This window comes from Anolis carolinensis, chromosome 3, assembly GCF_035594765.1.
Source record: "Anolis carolinensis isolate JA03-04 chromosome 3, rAnoCar3.1.pri, whole genome shotgun sequence".
Lineage (NCBI taxonomy): Eukaryota > Metazoa > Chordata > Lepidosauria > Squamata > Dactyloidae > Anolis > Anolis carolinensis.
Genome location: NC_085843.1, coordinates 5,863,788 through 5,879,731, shown reverse-complemented (window position 1 = coordinate 5,879,731; position 15,944 = coordinate 5,863,788). Strand labels below are relative to the sequence as shown.

Here is a 15,944-nt window from a genome sequence, read left to right as displayed (position 1 = left end):
CACACCTGCCATAAGTTCTAGTCGTGAGGTCTGATGATGAGGAATAAAAGAGTTGTAGTCCAGCATTGGGGTGTGTGTGTACATATAGTGACATTGAGGACCAGATTTGGATTGTGGGCCTTGAGTTTGATACATGTGAGTTAGTTTATTTGTCATAATGCTTCTTTGTCCACCAGCCAAATGCAGGTCCCATAGATATTGGACTGGATTGCAACATTATGTGGCAGAGGCACTTAGTTTACCATAGATCAGGCAGAAAACTCTGTTCAGGTTTGGAGAGGAGGGTTTTGCAAATATTCTTTGCTTTGCCTCGTCAGAACTCGACCCTACATTTCACCAAAAAAACCAAAAACCTGTTGCTGTTTAATACCCTGCAACTCTTTGGAAAGTAACTAACACAATTTAGCTTGGAAATTGCTGGAAAACATAATTAAATACTAATTGTCAAACCAGTTGTCCTTTTGGTTTAACATTTGACTTGTTTATTATCTGGAGGTCGAAAGGGAAGACTTTACGATCTAACAAATTGCTCATGGCCCATCAGTACCCATCGTGTTGCCTGCTTGGATTATTATTTTATGAAAAGAGCACCTTTTGGACGATGTTTAAAAACGTCTAGGTAGCTGTGGAGAAATTTGGCTTGCTTAATAACGCTTAATAGCTGATTCTCTCTCTACTAATCAGAACCGAGAATGTGGTTCATTAAGATAATTAACTGAGTAGTTGCTTAACTGACAGTACTAGGCAGAAATTCCCAGGTCCTTTGCTTCCTCCCCCCTCTGGATAAAAGACAGAGAGAAAAGATCTTGGCTCTGCCTAATAATTTTTATTAGTAGTGTAATAGGCAGGATGATTATTAATTTTTAAAAGGTGGTTCTCTGCCTGGAGCAGCACCATTTTAGATAGTACTGAACATGCTGTCAATGTGCCAGCCCCAGGAGGATATTGCAGTCTGGGAGCAGAGAGATAAATGTTGAAACTAGCATTTGGTTTGAAAAACTAAGCGACATCCAGGCAGACTTACATTTAATGTAACTTGGCCCTTAGAGGCTGGCAGTTCTTCTGTATTGTCCAGACTTTACTACAAGGGAGGCCAAGGGCTCACACAAAACTCTCGCTAGGCACTCAGGTTGATTGAAAAGCACTTGGAAATTGCACGGTATAGATTCTTTCACCATGAGAGGCCTTCATTTTCCCGTAATGTAGTTGCTGATTGTTTTCAGTCTTGTCATTTTTCTGTGGCTATCTCTATGGTCTGGAAGAAATGTGGGATCGTCGATCTCTTACTCATTATTAGGAGATTGGGAGTGTTTTTCATGCTTTTGAGAATACTGTGTTGATACGTGGCACCACCGTTCAAGGAAGATATCGACAGCTGGAATATATCCAGAGAAGGATAAACAAGATGATCAGTGGTCTGAAAGCCAAGGTTTATGAAGAAGTGCTTAGGGATCTGGGTATGTTTAGTCAGGAGAAGATATTGAGAGATGATATGATAGTCTTTGAATAAATAGAGGGAACTGGGTAAGTCATGCTCCCCCTCTACTCTGCCTTGGTCAGACCACACCTGGAATACTGTGTCCAATTTTGGGCACCGCAATTGAAGGGAGATGTTGACAAGCTGGAAAGGGTCCGGAGGAGGGCAACTAAAATGATTAAGGGCCTGGAGAACAAGCCCTATGAGGAGCGGCATAAAGAGCTGGGCATGTTTAGCCTGCAGAAGAGAAGGCTGAGAGGAGACATGATAGCCATGTACAAATACGTGAAGGGAAGTCATAGGGAGGAGGGAGGGAGCTTGTTTTCTGCTGCCCTGCAGACTAGGACGCAAGGGAACAATGGCTTCAAACTACAGGAAAGGAGATTCCACCTGAACATCAGGAAGAACTTCTTCACTGTGAGGGCTGTTCGGCAGTGGAACTCTCTCCCCCGGACTGTGGTGGAGGCTCCTTCTTTGGAGGCTTTTAAGCAGAGGCTGGATGGCCATCTGTCGGGGGTGTTTTGAATGAGATTTCCTGCTTCTTAGCAGGGGGTTGGACTGGATGGCCCATGAGGTCTCTTCCAACTCTACTATTCTATGATTCTATGAAATAGTATCAGAACCTAACTGCGGAGAAAAAAAGTAGGTAGAATGGCCCATGGTCTTAGAACATGGAGAAAAAAACAAGATCTGCTTCAATGTTTAACACACTGGCAATAATACTCTTTGAGTATTCCTGGAGAACAGGAGACATTCCAGCAGACTGGAAGAAGGCAGGCCAAAATGAGGAAAGGAGGACCCCAAAAAGAGGCCCAGTAGCTTTACATCAATACCAGGAAAGATTCTGAAGCAGATCAGTACTCAGAAAGGAAGTCCATACTCACAAAAAGTCAACATGGATTTCTCAAAAGCAAGATATGCCGGATGAAACTCGTCTCTCTCTCTCTCGCTCTCTTTTTAATAGCAAACTTGGTAGATGCAAGGAAAGCTGGAACAGATCGCAATTTCAGTAAAGTCTTTGACAAGGTCCCCCATGACATTCTCAGAAAAAGCTAATAAAATGTGGGCTAGATAGCGTTCCTATGAGGTGGATTGGGAAGGAATTGACTGGCCAAATCCAAAGAGAGCTTCTTTCTAATGACTCTTCTTTCTTCCTCCTTGAGAAAAATGACAGTGTGGCCACAGGGAGACCCTGCTATTCAGTGTCTTTTTCAATGAGTTGGACAATGAAATAGAAGGCATTCTGATCACATTTGCAGATGACACCAAATCGGGAAGGAGAGTTAAAATCTCAAGAGGACAGGATTATGAGCCAAAATGACCTTCACAGATTAGAGAGCTGGACCAAGAGGAACTAACCGTCAGGCACTACCCTTAGGCAGACACAATGAAATCTGCCAATATAAAATGGATGACACTAGTAGACCACAGCTGAATATGAGTCAACAGTGTGATGTGGCAGCTGAAAAATCTAATGGTATTCTGGGTTACATAAAAATTAGAAAGACCTTCCTGGCAGAATGAACTGTTTAATACTTGAATACCCTGCTGCCCAGGAGTTCCTTCTCAAGAAGTTTTTAAACAGAGACTGAATGGCTATCTGCCCTTTCAAGGGTTGGATGGGATGGCCCTTGGGGTCTCTTCCAGCTCTGAGTTTCTGAAATATCTGAAAGGATGGCATGTAGAAGATGGGACAAGCTTGGTTTCTGGTGCTCCAGGGACTAGGACACAATTCTATGAGTTAAAAAATACAGGTAAAAAGATTCTGTCTAAACATTAGGAAGAACTATTGTTGGTTTACTGTAAGACTTGTTAGAAAATATTTTCTCAGTTGGCATAGGGCTCTCTTTCTTTGGATATCTTTAGGTAGAGGTTTGATGGGCATCTTGTAGGAGTATGGCAGGTTGAATGAAGGGACCCCTTCACCCCTTCTAGCTCTCAAGCTTCTGTGAGCTTTCCTGTCATCCATAGTTTCCTTCAGCTATGATTTGGCAGACCATCTGAATCTGTGGTAACTTTGCTTAGTGGATTTGTTAGGAGGATAAGTCTCTCCATTGACGCATAACATCATCTTTTTGGAAACTGAGAGTGCTTTGTCGGGAACAATCTGCAAATTTCCTTTTTCCTTTAATGATGTTGGATATTTTAGAAACATTCTGAGGTGGTCCTGGTTTGCCCTTATTTGTCATCTTGAGCTGCTTGTACAATTTCACACAAATCCCAATCACTGGTTGTTCACTTGCCATTTTATTGTATTCAGATGTTTTAATTAAGAAGCAGTCCAGGCTACCATGTTTTTCCCTTGTGTGCAGTAACAACACGACTGTAGTTAAAGACTCATTATTATTCTGTGGTTTCTGTCTGTTTTGTCATATCCTAATGATGTGATGCAGAGTCTGCAGTTTACTTGTTTAAAAGGTGTCCACCCTTCAACTACTATGCATATTCATGTAAAGAAATGTCAGTCAAAAATTGACCGAAAAACCTTGGGTTGACTTATCCATTGGCCAGTGTGAATCCTGTACCTTAATTCTTCTCTACATAAGAATCATATCTGAGTAGAGTAGAAAAAGAAGAGAGTTTAGTCTGTTTTGGGCAAATCTAAAGGAGGCCACATCTACCATGGCACCAACTTCATGTCTTTTTGAATATCTAGGTGGGAAAATGGTGGTGAGAAGGGTGGCAGGCCCCTGAGGCAGTGCTGGTACCTTTCCCTCTACACAAAATGACCTTCTATTTATTCATGGGTCACATCAGAATTTATAATATTGGCCCTATAACTTGTCCTGAACTTATACACAAGGCTGACTTATACACAAGTATATATATGGTATGCATTGGGAGTTCTTTGTAGTCATGAGGAGATTGGTTGTAGCTTCCCTATGAGAAGTATAGGTGAGGTCAGAGCAAGCTCAAAATTATGAACATTATATATCTTCTATGATAGGATACACATTTTACTCTCTCATGCCTTTCAGATTTTCCATTTTGTATTCAATTAATATCTATCTATCTATCTATCTATCTATCTATCTATCTATCTATATTGTGTTTTTCTGTTTCCATTGCTTTCACTTGCAAATTTACTAATAGCTCCCAAGTCAGATGAAAATGGTGGTGGTGATGATGATGATAATGGTGATGACTGTCCTGTTGTGAGCTCAGGTGATGGGGAAAATGAAGCTTTTTTTCAAGATCCCTCTCTCCTTTCTCTTTCAGCGTTTCCACGTCTTCCACAATGAATCCTGTTTACAGCCCCGTTCAACCTGGGGCTCCCTACGGAAACCCTAAGAACATGGCCTATACAGGTAAGATGGCTTATATAGTGAAAAATACCTCGGTCTTATCTGGGCTGTATCTCTTAATGCATTGTTGGGGGTGCTCACATGATGCATCTATATAAAGGCGTGGTGACAATATTCCCCTCCTCTGTGTATAGAGAGCTGCATATGAGAGAGATGTGTATTAGTTAGCCTTGTTTTCTTTTCTGGCATTCAGCTTTTAGTCATCAGGGATTTTTTTATGGAGGAGAATTTCAATGAAAGGAGCCTCCACCAGTGGTCTGAAGCCATGCAGCTCAGATACAGTTTTACCTAGCAATCAGAACTAAAATATAGTTAGCATTGGTTAGCTAATAAATCTGAATAGCAGCCAGAACAGTTTGTGAAGTAAATTGCGATAGCCATATTTTTTGCAGTTCCAGGTACTCCGCACCAGGTTTGGGTTGATGCAAATTTCTTCAAGTGTGATGCCATCTGACACTTCAGCTTGTGCTTAGTACATGGTGTGTCTTCTTGTTTGGGATCTAAGAGTTTATTTTGAGTCTTCACACATTCCATCAAAGGCAACTGCTTTGCAATTATGAACTTAGCTGTGGATTGCCATTAGAGTGACTTGTGAATTTTGCTCAAAGAAACTGATTCATGGCCTGAGATTCCATAGAAAAGCCATAATGCGTTGGTGGAAAGTATTAGTTTCTATTGCAGCTCTATCTCTCTAAAAGAGCCTTTCTCAAAATTGCACTCAGAGAAGTTAATGGAAAGGAGTTCTAAAAATCCTTGATCATTGAGGATAATGGGAGCTACAGTCTGACAACATCTAGGAATCTAAGGGAACGACGGCTTAAATGTCTTGAGTATCGTTATACGTAGAGTTTTTCACGAAAGTTCCTTAATAGAAGAAGTGAAAATCACAAGATTTCCCTCCTATAATTTTCTGTGAGTTGTCATGCCTATTTGCAATTGTCTTGGATTTGCATATTTATTGATGTGTCAGCAACTGTTTGGCATATATGACACTTCTTTTGGTTTCGGGGTGAAAGATGGTACACAGGAAGTAAATGTCAAGTTTGGTTTGAAGTTCCTCATTCTCCTGGATCTGCTCACTATGTGCTTGTAAAGGTAGATCTTGGGAAAAAATTTCAGATGTGTCAAAGAGTCTGAATATTTGAAGGCATCTTCATTTCTGCTGTAGGAGCCAGTTGAATGAATCTCAACCCCGAGAAAGTCCTTGGTAACAAATTAGGGAGATGGGCATGTTGGCCAACTTCAGTTGACATACAGAGACCTCAAATGTGTGATAAGCAGATAATACAAACAAAGGTGAAGGAAGAGGGCAGGATAAAGAGGGGAGGGCCCACAGACCGCTAGACTGAGATTGAGAGAGATGTGGGGAGAGAATGAAGCTATGGCTGGTGACCCACATGAATTGCATAAGAGTCTGAAGAAGGAGAACGATATATTAGAACAGACACAGACTGTTCCAGCAGAAAATCAGGAAATTGCTATGAGGGAATAAAAGGTCAGGAGAGGCTGAGGATAAGTATTTGTGTCATGTCTGAGCGTGATTCTCTGCGTGCGTCTCTGTAATGTGCATGAAGATAATGCTCAGTAGCATTAAAATATGTTACCTTGTAAACAGAGCGGACGGGCTTCTGCGCTTGTGACGTAGATGTAGGCTGGGATCTACTTAACGTTTCATAGGTGATCTTGAACTATCCTGATAAGTGTCTACCTTTAAAGCTACCATCGTCTCTCCACATTTGCAGATTCGATTACTCACAGGTTTGATTGAAAAGTTCTCTTTAGGACTCTCTAGGTTCCCCAGTGGGACTCTGTGGGCAGCTTCCTCAGGTCATACTAGAGAACTTAGGGATTTCTAGAGAGAACACGAATTATTATTATTATTTTATTATGACACAGCAAACAAGATAGATATGCTGGATTTCATATCACAAAATCACAAGTCGAACACTTCGCAAGTGTCTAGGACTGTGTGATGTATTTTCGGATGATGCGAGCAGATCCCAGTTGGGTGGCTTTTTGCAGTTGGCAGATCGTAATTTTGTCAATGTCTATTGTTTCCAAATTCCACATTGTTCCCAATGTGCCCATCACCACTGGGACCACCTGCACTGGTTTCTGCCAGAGTCTTTGAAGTTCAATCTTGAGGTCCTGATAGCGGCTGAGTTTTTCCTGTTGTTTTCATCAATGCGACTGTCACCTGGGATGGCGACATCAATGATCCAAACCTTTTTCTTTTCCACAACTGTGATGTCTGGTGTGTTGTGTTCCAGAACTTTGTCAGTCTGGATTTGGAAGTCCCACAGTATCTTTGCATGCTCATTTTCCAATACTTTTGCAGGTTTGTGATCCCACCAGTTCTTTGCTGCTGGGAGGTGGTACTTGAGGCATAAGTTCCAATGAATATTATTATTATTATTATTATTATTATTATTATTATTATTATTATTAATACTTTATTTATACCCTGCCTCCATCTCCCCGGAGGGACTCGGGGCGGCTTACAATGACCGGACCCAGATAAAAACAGTAACAATAAACACATCAGGTGTACAACGACATGTGCAATTATAAAAACAAACATTAACTTATACAGATAAAATAGAAAACTGAATAACATGGTTAAAACACATTTTTTTAAAAAAAATGGACAGAATAAAATGCAACCGTATAAATTTCAAACCTGAGGTAGGTGACAAAGTGCTTTAGATTAGTGAGAGGACAGCTTGGGATGGAAAAAGATCCTGAGCCTATATCGAAATTAAAGTGCATTCAATGAGGAAAAGGTCACAGGAAAACAAGAATTATCATGAAGATGGGCAGACCTTATCCAAAGGCCTGTGTGAAGAACCAGGTTTTCAAGCTCTTCCTGAAAATTGCCAGGGTGGGGGCTTGCCTAATCTTCCTGGGGAGCGAGTTCCAGAGCCGGGGAGCCACCACAGAGAAGGCCCTCACACTGGAATTTAGTCCTCCAGTGTGATTCTTTGATTAGCGTCACGTAAAAAACAAGCAACGTCTTTAACCACGTTCACTTTCATGGGGCTCCTGTGCCCCCCAGCCTTCGCAAATATGAAGGACTGACTATAGTAAAAAAAATAAGAAGCTAAATTCATGATATTGTTCACTTCTGGGGGCAAAGAGCTTCTTGGCTTTTCTAATGAAAAGTTTTCTTGCCATATCGATAGCTGACCAAGCTCCTAGACATCCATCTTGATCTGCAGGTGATTTCTCCTTTTCAAGGGCTACTTTGGATTCAAAGTCAAGTCTTCTAGAAATTATCTCATTATCTCAGCCTCCTTTTCTCTACACTAAACATCTCCAACTCCCTCAGCTGCTCCTCAAAGACTATCCTTTTTTCTCTTCCTTGCCCCTCACCTTTGCTTGCTTTCTTCCATCATCTTTTCACTCTCCATCAAGCAGATGCACATTTATACAAATTCAGAATGCCACCTTCCTGGGAAACTGCCCTTTTTGCTGCCTTGTGCCCTGTTCCAGGTGCTTCTCCTGAGGAGGCAGCCACTACAGCCAGAAGGCACCTCAGGCTATTTCTCCTTGTTCTCCTTTCCTTCTGCCTCACTCTGCCTTTCTTAATTTTTTAATTTAACATATTTTTTCACTTCCTTTTGGACCCTGAAAGCAATTAACAACATATTTTTAAAAACCCGATAATACTATTAAATGTTTATTTTTCACTATCTCTGCTCTCATTCTTTTTTCTTTCTCTTTAGATTTAGCCAGCAGTGTTCTCTATCTCCATCCATTAATTCTACTTTTCTCTTTCTTCATGCCCTCTTGCCAGCCCCTGCTCCCAGTTGCTGCATGGTGTTTCAATCATTTCATTTTATGTGTTTTCAACTGACTTGTTTGAATAACATTGTGTTTATCTCTATTTTGATGTTTATATTTTGTGGGTTTTTAATGGTATTGTTTTTCAGATTGTGAGCTGCTCTAAGTCTTGATCGAGAGAGAAAAGAGGGGTAGAAATAGTAGTAGTAGTAGTAGTAGTAGTAGTAGTAATGATAGGTTTGTACGTACAATGGGCCCTTTTTATCCAGGTTTAGTTCCAAGGCCCCTCATGGATAACAAAATCTCATTGGATGCTCAAGTTCCCATGATAGGAAATGACATAATGAAATGATGTCTGTTATAAAAAATGGCAAAATCAGAGTGTCCTTTTTGGAATTAATTTTTTTTTCCAAGTTGTGAATGGTGGAATCTGTGGATACAGAGGGCCAGCTTCATTCATACAATGTATTTTCATGCATTTTTGGTGTATTTACTATTACTGTATAAGTATAAGCCTAGTTTTTCAGCCCTTTTTTAAAGACTGAAAAAAAAACCCTTGGCTTATATTCGGGTGAGGGTCCTGGTTGGCTTATATTTGGGTCAGCTTATACTTGAGAATATATGGTACATTTATTATTTTTCTCTATTATTATTGGTACTGTATTATTACATTTATTATTTTTCTCTATTATTGTTGCTACTATTACATTTATTTTACTCGATTTTTATTATTATTACATGTTTCATTTTCCTGTATTTATTATTATTATTATTACATGTATTATTTTACTCTATTATTATTCAAAGGATGCATAAGCACATTTACATTGAAGAAGATGAGAATAATGATTTAATCAGAGTTGGACAGTCTTATCTTAAATTTGAGCTTGATGTAAATATTCAAAAACATTTAACCTACTGATGCCTCAATTAATGTAAATTTTTTGGTATCTATTTTTATTTCTGAAATTTCCCACCCTCGGCTTATACTTGAGTCAATGATTTCCCAGTTTTTCTGTAGTAAAATTAGATGCCTCGGCTTATATTCGGGTCGGCTTATACTCAGGTATATACGGTATATTATCAAGGCTTTCTTCTGCTGAGTTGCATGAGAATAGAGTCCAGGTTCGACAAGTGGAATCTGTGGATCCAGGAGGCCAACTGCATACATTGGTGTATTTCCATGCAGTTCTTGTATATCTAGTAATTGAAACACTGTTCTGTTATTCAGGCCTTTCTCTGCTAAATTGCTTGAGAGTGGAATGCACGTTTGACAATCACACAATAGCTTTCTGATCCCAGCTCAACAAAGATTCGATGGACTCTCACCCTTTCTCTTTCCTAATTCTATTCCCAAAGAGCGCCAGAGGAGTAACTTGGCTGTAATGAACTCAGAGGTGCTCCCTGGGGTTTGCTGTAATGCGATTTCACTCTTCTACTAGGAGCCACAATCTGATCTCTTCCTCTTTGCCACTGAGTGGGAAGAGTAATTAAGTAGGATATTTTTCGAAAAGCCAAAGCAAATAACTTATCTGGGCAAAACCTTCACGGATAAATGCCGTCCTATTTCTCCCTCACCGTTGACAAAAAAGAATTATACTCTTGAAGTCAACAGAAAAAAACAACAAGTGGACAGAAGGTGAAAAAATAATTGCAGGTTTTAAAATAGATACTTGAATGTGCATTGCACTTGCTAAAGCTTGAATAAATATTCGACAATAATGGGAGTCAATATTAAAAAACCAGGAGCCCATGCACCTGGGGTTTGTCTTATGTTGCATATTGAGCAACTATGACCTTCCCTGGCTATTTGCATTTTGTGAATTAGTGTAGGTGACACTGCAAGCCGTGTATATTAGCGGAAGAACTGATGTAATTTGCTTTCGGTGGCAGCAGGTTTGTGTCTGACGGAAAGACCAATATCCATGATTTTACAGTGGCCTGATACATTTTTGAACTTAGTATTAAAACATTTCTGCTTCACCTCTGTCATGGGAGCCTTATAGTTTGGTATTTAATTTCCAGCCATGTTTCCGTTCCTCTTCATTCTCTTAAAGTTATGATTGTAAGAAAGTCTCTTTACATTCAGCAAGTCAGGAAAAAATGCTCCCGTTTCCTGCTTATTGGCCTCCCGTTTTTGGAGATGCACCTTTAAATGTAAGGCACTAGGCCTGCATAGACTGTGTGTATGTCTGTGCGTCCAAGTTGCCTATTGATTTATGGCTATCTCATGAATTTCAGAGGGTTTCCAGAGGTAGCTTTGCCTGTTCCTTACTCTGAAATACAGCCTACAGTGCCTGGTATTTGCTGGCGGTCTCCCTTCGATGTACTAATCTGGCCTTCGTAAGTCCAAGGTCAGATGGAATCTGGTGCCTTGAGAACATTACAATTTTCCAAATTTCTAAATACCAAAAATTATATTTTGCACCCAGGTAGGACAAGAAGCTCACACAAAGGTTATGTCTTGAGTCAAACTACTTTCTTGTCAATAGACTAGATATAAGGTGGAAGCATCTCAATGATCTATTTCCATATTGTGGACAACGTGCTTGATAACCGAAGCTTTCCTCATGAAGTGTTTATGTCCTTGCAAAGCAGACCATTGGATGTGTTTTGACCACGGCACCATGTTTATATAGTAGTCATTGTCCAGAGATTTAACAAGAAGGAAGAGATTCAAGAAGGAAGGTATCCAGAAAAGGGCAACCAAAAATGGCCAAAAGTCTGGAAGTCAAACCTTCTGAGGAGCTACTTAGGGAGCTGGGGATGTTTAGCTTGAGAAGCGAAGACTGAGAGAAGGAGACATGATATCCATGTTTAAGTATCTGAAAGGATGTCCCATTGAGGAGGGAGCAGACTTGTTTTCTTCTACTCTGGAGACATGAGCACAGTGGAGCAATGGATTCAAGCTGTAGGAGAAGACCTTCCTGGCGATCCAAGCTGCCTTACATGAAATATATTCTGCCTGGGTGTCTGGTGGAGCCTCCTTCTCTGAAGGCTTTTAAAGAGAGGCTGGATGGCCATCTTTCAGGAGTGGTTTGAATGGGTGTTCCTGCAAGGCTGAATGGGGCCCTACTAGTCTCTTCCAACTCCGTGATTTGATTCTTTGATTCTCTGAAGCTCTATTGAGCAGCTAACCATCTCTCACCCTGAGCCCTCCTACAAAAGAACAGTTGACCATATATTGCAGAAAATGCTGAAGGAATGGTCAGTCATTGTGATGACTCATGGGCCATGTAGTCCCATTCCTAGTGCTGTTGTGACTGACGAAGAGGAGAACTTGGGTTTTCCTCCATTTCAGCCAGAAAGGGAACCATTTCAGCCAGAAATTGAGCCTTTGCACCTGCAGGAGGCTTGTCTTCCAGAAATCTCCCAAACAAGCCCGGAGTCGAGTTCTCCCCCTTTTTCGCGCCGTAATTACATTCTCCAGCAGAAAGGAGTGCAACAGGCTAATCGCAGGAGTTTGAGAATAGCAGCAAAGCATTCAGATGATTAAAGCCTGTTCCCATGAGAAATTTTAGGGAGTCATACATCTGGACACAGAGATTGACTTTCGTTTCTGGTTCCCCAGAGAAGTGTTCTCTGGTGGGGAAAACAAGGCCTATTTAGGTTCCTTGCTCCCGGAGGGATCTTGCGGAGTCAATTCGTCAGCAACTGGAGTAGTGTGTGTGGACAGCTACTCTGCTTCCAAGCCTTTGTTCCTGATTCAAGCCTTCGTTTTCCAGCCTTGTTCCTCCACGGATTTTGCCTTGCTTTCCAAGACCCAGCCCTGCCTTGTTTCCCGGATTTTGCCAAGTAAATACCACGGATCTTGTCCTTGCTCCTCGTTCCTTGCTGCCTTGTATCCAAGCCTTGTTTTTCCAAGAATCAAGTTACTTCCTAGCCTCGTTCAAGTTCATGGACTAAAAGACCTTGTCATCTCCCCTCACTTTGCCTGGCAAAGTGAGTGTTTCGGTTATTGGATTACAACTTTGGACCTTAATATTTCATATTGGACATTGTTTCTTTGGACTAATTTTGACCTTTCCTGAAAGGTCTAATTCTGGACTATTTTCTACACTTGTTTTTATTAACTTTATATACTCCTTCAATAAAGATATTAGATAGATTCTGGCCTCTGTGTATGGTTATTGGTGCCCTGCAGCCTGGGTCCTGACAGTTTGACTCCGCCACCCTAAGCACCAATTAACCTAGGCCAGAATGTCTACCGGAGCCGGACCGGGAGGCCAGCCACTCAGCTACACCATCGACAAGGAGGAAGTGGACCGCATCCGTGATAAGCTCAATGCGCAGGAGGGAGAAATAAAGGGATTGAAGGAACGCGGAATCCGTCTCCCGGCCCTGGCATTGCCAACCAAGTTTTCTGGAGAAGCTTCTAAGGTTCATGTTTTCCGTCGCCAATGCCAGGCTTATCTAGAGGCCCGCAATGCCGAGTTTCCCCAAGAAGACATCAAAGTGGCGTGGATCTACAGCCTTTTAGACGGGCCAGCGGCCAACTGGGCGACGGCACTGTACGACCAAGTTTCCCCGCATCTAAGATCAGCGCAACACTTCTTGGATCACATTAAGGCGACTTGGGGGATCGAAGACAATTTGGAGGCAGCCGGCCATAAACTCCGGCGCCTCTCTCAGGGGGACAGACCGTTGTCCCAGTACATAGCCGAGTTCCGAGTGTTGGCCCACAGCACCGGATGGAATGATATAGCCCTCAGAGGACAATTCCGGGAGGGTCTCAACATCGAGATGTTGGAGGAAATTTCCAAGGTGGATCCCCCCCACTCTCTTGAAGCACTCATTGATCAATGTTTACGGGCTGAAGTCATGCTGGCCAACAGAAAACAATGGGTCCGAGGCCAGAGCGGTAGAGCTGGGGTGAAACCTCCCGCTCCCACCAGCGTCCAGCCGCGTCCAGCATGGAGACCCCCACCACCAGCCCCATACCCCAGAGGGAGCGAGGAGGTGCCGATGCAGTTGGGCAATGTGCGTCCCAGGTTAGCCGCCAACGCCTAAATCTCTGTTGGTACTGCGGAAACGGGGGCCACTTCGCCAGAGAGTGCCCAGCCAAAGGGAAGCCCGCCGCCCGTCTGGCGGCGGCGTCCTCCACGGAGACGAAGACGTCTGAGGCGGCTGGCGCACAGCCGGCGGGGGAAGCCAGCGACCGGGCGTAGAGAGGCTCGCCAACCCGGTCAAAAAACCCACTCAAGAGCCGCCAACTGGGGTCCTGTTTCTTCTAGTGGTCACCTTGTGGTCAGCAAAAAAAGGACCCGTCATGGTCCATGCCATGATAGACTCAGGAGCCACAAACAATTTCATTGATAGAGAGTATGCCGACTCTCTGGGATTACAATATCATGACTTCAAGAACGCCCGTGTGGTGCAAGCCATCGATGGCCGTCCCCTCAAGACGTCCCCGTAAGTCAGTGGTCGGAACCCACCAGAATGTGGATAAGGGAACATATGGAAGAGATTTCCTTCTTTGTTACCGAGGTTCCCCATTTCCCTGTGATTTTGGGTATTCCATGGCTGACACTTCACGACCCAAGCATCTCCTGGTCCAACAGAGAACTGCAGTTTGCTTCAAAATATTGCCAAAACCATTGCCTTGTAGCCAAGATCTGTCATGCCACAGACACTGAACCCATTATCACCTTGCCCAAGAAGTACTCAGAATATTGGGATGTATTCAATGAAAAAGAGGCCGAGAGATTACCCCCACATAGACCTTATGACTGTGCCATTGACTTGGTGGAGGGGGCCCCGATCCCGCGAGGACATCTCTACTCCCTGACTGAACCGGAGCAAGAAGCTCTCAGGGAGTTCATAGAGTCAAACCTTCGCAAGGGATTCATCAGACCCTCTCAATCCCCAGCCGCTTCCCCAGTGATGTTTGTGAAAAAGAAGTCAGGGGAATTACGCTTGGTGGTGGACTATAGAGCATTGAACAATATCACTAAGCGGAACAGCTATCCCCTGCCCTTAATCTCGGACCTACTAGACCGACTTCGAGGAGCCAAGGTCTACACCAAGCTGGATCTTCGGGGAGCGTATAATCTAGTTCGCATCAGAGAAGGGGACGAGTGGAAGACCGCCTTCCAGACTAAATTCGGATTATTCGAGTCCCGAGTTATGAATTATGGATTATGTGGAGCTCCCGCAACGTTCCAGCATTTTGTCAATGACATCTTTCAGGATTATCTAGATCGGTTCTTGATCATCTACCTGGACGATTTTTTGGTGTTTTCTAGATCACAATCAGAACATGAGAACCACGTCAGAATGGTGTTACAACGATTGCGGGATCATGGACTTTATGCCAAGCTGGAAAAATGTGCTTTTGATCTACAGGAGGTAGATTTCCTGGGGTACCGCGTCTCGCCACTAGGGCTCTCCATGGACCCGGCAAAGGTTTCAGCAGTATTGGAATGGCGGGCGCCAACCAACAAAAAAGAGGTGCAACGATTCTTGGGGTTCGCGAACTATTACCGCAAGTTCATTCCAGATTTTGCCCGCTGGTCTGACCCAATCACCAGCTGCATCCGTGGGAAACAGCCCTTCCGCTGGACAGATCAAGCAGAGAAAGGGTTCCAGCAACTAAAGAAATTATTCACGTCCCAGCCAATCCTTCAGCACCCAGATCCTGAAACCCCTTTTGTTGTGCAGGCGGACGCCTCCGATGTAGCAATTGGGGCTGTACTCCTACAACCGGTGGGAGATCATCTTCATCCTTGTGCCTTTTATTCCCGTCAATTGACCGCACCAGAGAGAAACTACACCATTTGGGAAAAGGAACTATTGGCCATAAAGGCAGCCTTTGAAACTTGGAGACATTGGTTAGAAGGGGCCAAATTTCCCATTGAAGTCCATACTGATCATCGGAATCTAGAGCATCTAAGAACTGCCCGCAAGCTAAATCAGAGACAACAACGCTGGGCTTTATTCTTTGAACGTTTTAACTTCCAAATTCATTATGTAACCCCAGCCCAGACCAAGCAAGCAGATGCTCTGTCACGGAAACCGGAATACGCTGCAGGACGCAAGGAGACCTTTGAGTCCCAGCTGCTACAACCCGGGAACTTTGCCACGCTCACAGTGGGGAACACCAAATCCACTCCCATTGAATCAACTCCCTCTACTCCAGGGCCCCTTTGTGCTCAAGAAATCAGGGCTAGTCAGCAAGCAGATGCCTGGGCGCAGGACCAACTTCGCCAAGGACTACATTTTCCCTTTTCGCTTAAGGATGGGCTGCTTTGCTATAGAAATCATGTTTACATCCCCCCAGGACCGGGCAGGGAAAAGGCACTTCATTTGTGTCATGACTGCAAGCCAGCAGGGCATTTCGGGCTATTCAAAACTATGCATTTGATCCTAAGAGATTTCTG

The 15,944-nt window shown here is 43.1% G+C and overlaps 1 protein-coding gene across 3 annotated transcripts in view; it reads left to right on the top strand.

Moving 5' to 3' along the window:
* fam168a (family with sequence similarity 168 member A) overlaps positions 1-15,944 on the top strand; it is a 239,614-nt gene that overhangs the window by 96,675 nt on the left and 126,995 nt on the right. For all 3 annotated transcript variants that reach the window (XM_062974438.1, XM_008120677.3, XM_008120679.3), the window contains one exon: positions 4,697-4,785. In XM_062974438.1, the coding sequence (XP_062830508.1) occupies positions 4,716-4,785 (70 nt within the window). In that variant the 5' untranslated portion in view covers positions 4,697-4,715. The remainder of the gene's footprint in view (positions 1-4,696; positions 4,786-15,944) is intronic.